The sequence below is a fragment of the Drosophila mauritiana genome, chromosome X, assembly GCF_004382145.1.
Source record: "Drosophila mauritiana strain mau12 chromosome X, ASM438214v1, whole genome shotgun sequence".
NCBI classification, from domain to species: Eukaryota; Metazoa; Arthropoda; class Insecta; order Diptera; family Drosophilidae; genus Drosophila; species Drosophila mauritiana.
The window spans coordinates 18,072,987-18,076,829 of NC_046672.1; the positions used below are offsets into that span (position 1 = coordinate 18,072,987).

The 3,843-nt window shown below is 52.5% G+C and overlaps 1 protein-coding gene across 1 annotated transcript; it reads right to left on the reverse strand.

Moving 5' to 3' along the window:
- Positions 1–290: 290 nt before the first annotated feature.
- Positions 291–2,992, reverse strand: LOC117147315. The gene is made up of 4 exons (XM_033314164.1): positions 2,824–2,992; positions 2,189–2,709; positions 1,675–1,812; positions 291–1,476 (listed from the first exon to the last, which is right to left on the reverse strand). The coding sequence occupies exons 1-4, from the start codon at positions 2,843–2,845 to the stop codon at positions 943–945; spliced, it is 1,215 nt and encodes a 404-aa protein (XP_033170055.1). The 5' UTR covers positions 2,846–2,992; the 3' UTR covers positions 291–942.
- Between the last annotated feature and the right edge of the window lie 851 nt (positions 2,993–3,843).

Genomic DNA, 3,843 nt, shown 5'->3' on the forward strand with positions numbered 1-3,843 from the left:
GTATCAATTTCGCCATGCCGAAGTTAAAGCTCTTTGTTAGTGAGTAATCAAAAGCTATTTGGTGGAGGGCTCATTAACTCATAAATGTGTAGATAATACCTCAGCAAAAAAGAATGGGCATGGACTTGTTCCGTTTGTATTTCAAAAATCTATGTATTTGCAGGGAAGTAATAAATCGCTATACATTATAAAATAGTAATAAACTGTCCCAAAAGAATCTGCACCATTTTTTTTTTGTCTTTTCTAAGTTTATTTTGCACAAACTTACAACTAAGCACAAGAATGTCTGTACAATACTTCGCTTCGTTTTCATTCACAATCGTTTCGTGTTTTTTTCACAATCACTAAGAACTATTCAAAAAAAGTACTTAAAATAAATCACAGTAGATTTAAGCATTTTTTTGTTTGTGGCTGGGGTTTTGTTGGGCTTTTGCTGGCGAGTTTATCTCGCCGTTGCACAAATAAATAGGTATAAATACAATATTGATATACATAAATAAATAAATAAATAAATAAGTTACTACACATAGAGAAAAAAAAGAGTCCATATTCTAAATGGCAAATAAATAGTCGAGTTGGCACTGGGCCGCATGGAAGTGCAAATGGGAAATGGGGTTAAATGGAGTGGATTAGATTGGCTTGGTTTGGCAACTGGAATGGAAGGCGCTCTAATACTCAATACTCAATATTCAATACTCAATATTCAATAAATAAATAAATACTAAAAGTACGTGTCTAAATGGCATTCGACAAAAATTCTTCGTTCTCGCCCGCTCGATTGGTCGGGTGGTCCTCTATTTGGCTTGGAAGCTGCAGAGCTGGAAAGCTGCTAAGCTTGGGAATGTGCAGCTGTAAGTACTCGCTGTAATACTGGAAGGGCGTGATGTTGAACCGGCTGGCCGGCTCATCTGGCTCAGAGCTCTGTGCTGAGGTGCTGAGGGCTCAGGACTCATTGGAGCCGCCGTCGGAGCCGGAACTGCCACCGGATCCGTTCGAGGAGCCCACGTCGAGCATTTCCGAGCTGCCCGCCCGCAGGCCGCTCGCTCCAGTTCCGTGGATCGCCGCCAGGTGGCGCCGCTCGGCACTATTGCGTCGCGGTCGCCGCAGGACGCGGTGCAGGGTCTTCCACACGTTGTCCAGATACTGGAAGTACAGCTCCTTGCTGACCTTCAGGTCGCGCTGGTCCGCCTCCATGGATCCGTTGGCGGGCGTGTGAAAGTTTAGCCGCTCCTCCATCGCCTGCCGGCTCACGCGGCTCAGCTTCGCACCATTGCTGTTCGGATAGGAGGCGTTGATGGTCGACTCGATCTCGCAGAGCATGTATCGCGCGCTGACCAGCAGGTCGTGCAGCTCCTTGGTGACCGCCTCGTTGAGGCTCTTCTGCTGATCCTTGCGGAACTTGTACTGCGCCCGCCCCAGATACGAGAAGCTGCCCACGAAGGTCTGCATGTGGCGGTACCAGGTCTTCAGCTTCACCTGCAAATTGAGTAGAAGAGTGCTCGTCAGTCACTGCTGCATGTGGATGCTGCGCAGCTGGGAAGGGCATGCAAATGAGGCGGGCCGACTGGGAAACTGGTCTGCGCCGCCCAGGGCGGAGCAGGTCCGCTTCACTCTGTCTCACCGCCTCGGTTTGGATGGACCTCTTCGGCGCGGTCTGCATCGGTCTCAACTTACCGCACTTGTGGGCTTCGTCATGTTCGGCAGGAACTTGTACTCGCGCTGCCAGTGCTGCAGATTGCCGTACTCCAGGGTGGCGCGGTGGGTTATGTCTTTGTACTCGCTCATCGTGATGTTCCGCAAGTTTTCGAGGTGCTGCAAGGGGAGAGCGGGGGGAATCGATGAGTAATGCATATTGGCTGTGTGACAGAATTTCTCGAACGTTTCGGGTTCAACTAACTGCCTAAGTAGTTGTCCTGCTAAAGCTGCCAACAGGACACGCAACGCACAAAAGTATCTCAGTATCTATGAAGTTGCATTGCGACTATGCAAATATTAACTGTTATCAAGCAATGTAAAAAAAGCTTGTTTATAACTCATTTCTGAGGCTTGGGGTAGGTTGCTTCCCTCCATTGCCCTTAAGCTAACTTGTATTGAGTACTGAAGCAAGTCTAAGTGATAGCTAAGATTGAGGTAGGTCTCCATCTCCCATTCAAATTTATATGTATAACATTTTGGATTGCATGCTCACCTTGCGCTTGATAACTCGTCCTTGGCTGGCGCTGCTATCGCTGAGGCTCTCGTCGGCCGTGTAGGTGCCTCCGCACGGGTTCTCCCACTCCGGGATATCTGACTTGCCGGAGAAGAGTCGCAGGTTGTGGCTGCGCGCGTGCCGCGTCCTCTGGCGGCGCATCTCCCGCCTGGCAGCCCGGATGGCCGCCTGGGCGATCTCCTCGTAGCTGCTCTCGCTGAGACTCATATCACTGTCGTAGCTGCCCTCGCCGAAGCTCTCGGCCAGACCGCGATACGGATTGACATCGAAGGCGGGCAGGATGTCGCCACCCGATGATGAGGATGACGACGAGGAAGATCGGCCGGAGTTGTCCTCGTCGTAGGCGTAGTCCAGTGCCACCTGGTCGCGCAAGTGTCGCGCCTTGGTGAATGGCATCACGACGCCAAGGATCATGATCACAAGCAGCACCTGCCGGCTGTGGCAGCTCCAGCTGCTGTGTGTACTCCCGCTGCTGCGGCTGCTTTGGCTCTGTTGGCTGACTGCAAGTGGTAGAGATGGTGGATGCGTTAGTGGATTGGCCATCGTTTCAGTTTGCAGTGGGTGGTGGGCGGTGGGGTGTGGGGTGTGTGTTCGTGGTGGAAATGCGGGCGTACCGTTTAAGGTAAAGGCTGGCATTGCGCCTATCACTAACACTACACTAACTGGGCTAACTCGGCTAACTTGGCTAACTGGCTAACTGGCTAACTGGCTGACTAGCTGGCTGGCCAACTATCACAATCGCTTGCTGCTGCTGCTGATCGCTCCACGGTCTCTCCCGCTCGACGGCTGATGGCTAAGTGACTGCCGCTGCAGCGGCGCTCGAAAATTTGTAAGCCTCCAGCCTCCTGGCGTCGCTCACGCATTCCCACTTCCACTCGACTCGGCTCGACTCATTCTCCGTGCCGATCTCCCAATCCCAATCGATCGCGGCTGCGAGTGCGAGTGCGAGTGCGAGCAAGAGCGCCCGAGTGAGCGAACGAGCGAGTGAGTGAGTGCAATTACAGCAGCCCGACCCGTTCGAGGCCTTGAGCAATTTTCTGATATGGTTTTCGAGCATTTGTCATGCTCTCAAAGTCAGTCGCACTGGCCGGCCGTCTCTCGCTCTCTCGGCCGCCTTTTGGCTGAATTTCACCAGAAAGATTACTCATAGGTATTTGGGTTTTTTTTCGGATTTCGGATTTCGATTTCGATTCACGATTTCCGACCCGACCCGACCCGACGCGACCATACCAGGCCAGACCAGACCAGACGCTACCCAGACGCTCTGCGCGTCGGCGGCGGAGTCTGCGGCCAACGGTGACGTAGCCAGCGTACCACCCACCGCCCACCGCCCATAGCAGCGCTCTCGACCTTTGTATAATTCGATTTGCCGCCGCTCAGCAGACCGCTCGCTCCGCACCGACCAATAACAATCCAGCCAGCCGCTCGGCGGCTCTGTTGTCGTAGGTCAGCGACTTGATAACGACGCCGACTGAGCTGTCGGCGGTTCTGCGACTGCGATAAGGCACGTGCTGCTTCAGTACTAGTTGTTGTTGTTGCTGTCGCTGCGGTTGGCCAAGTTGATCAGCTGGCCAAGGCCATAAACACTAATTGGGCGGTAATCGAGATATTGGAAAGTTCTGCTTGAACGCGAT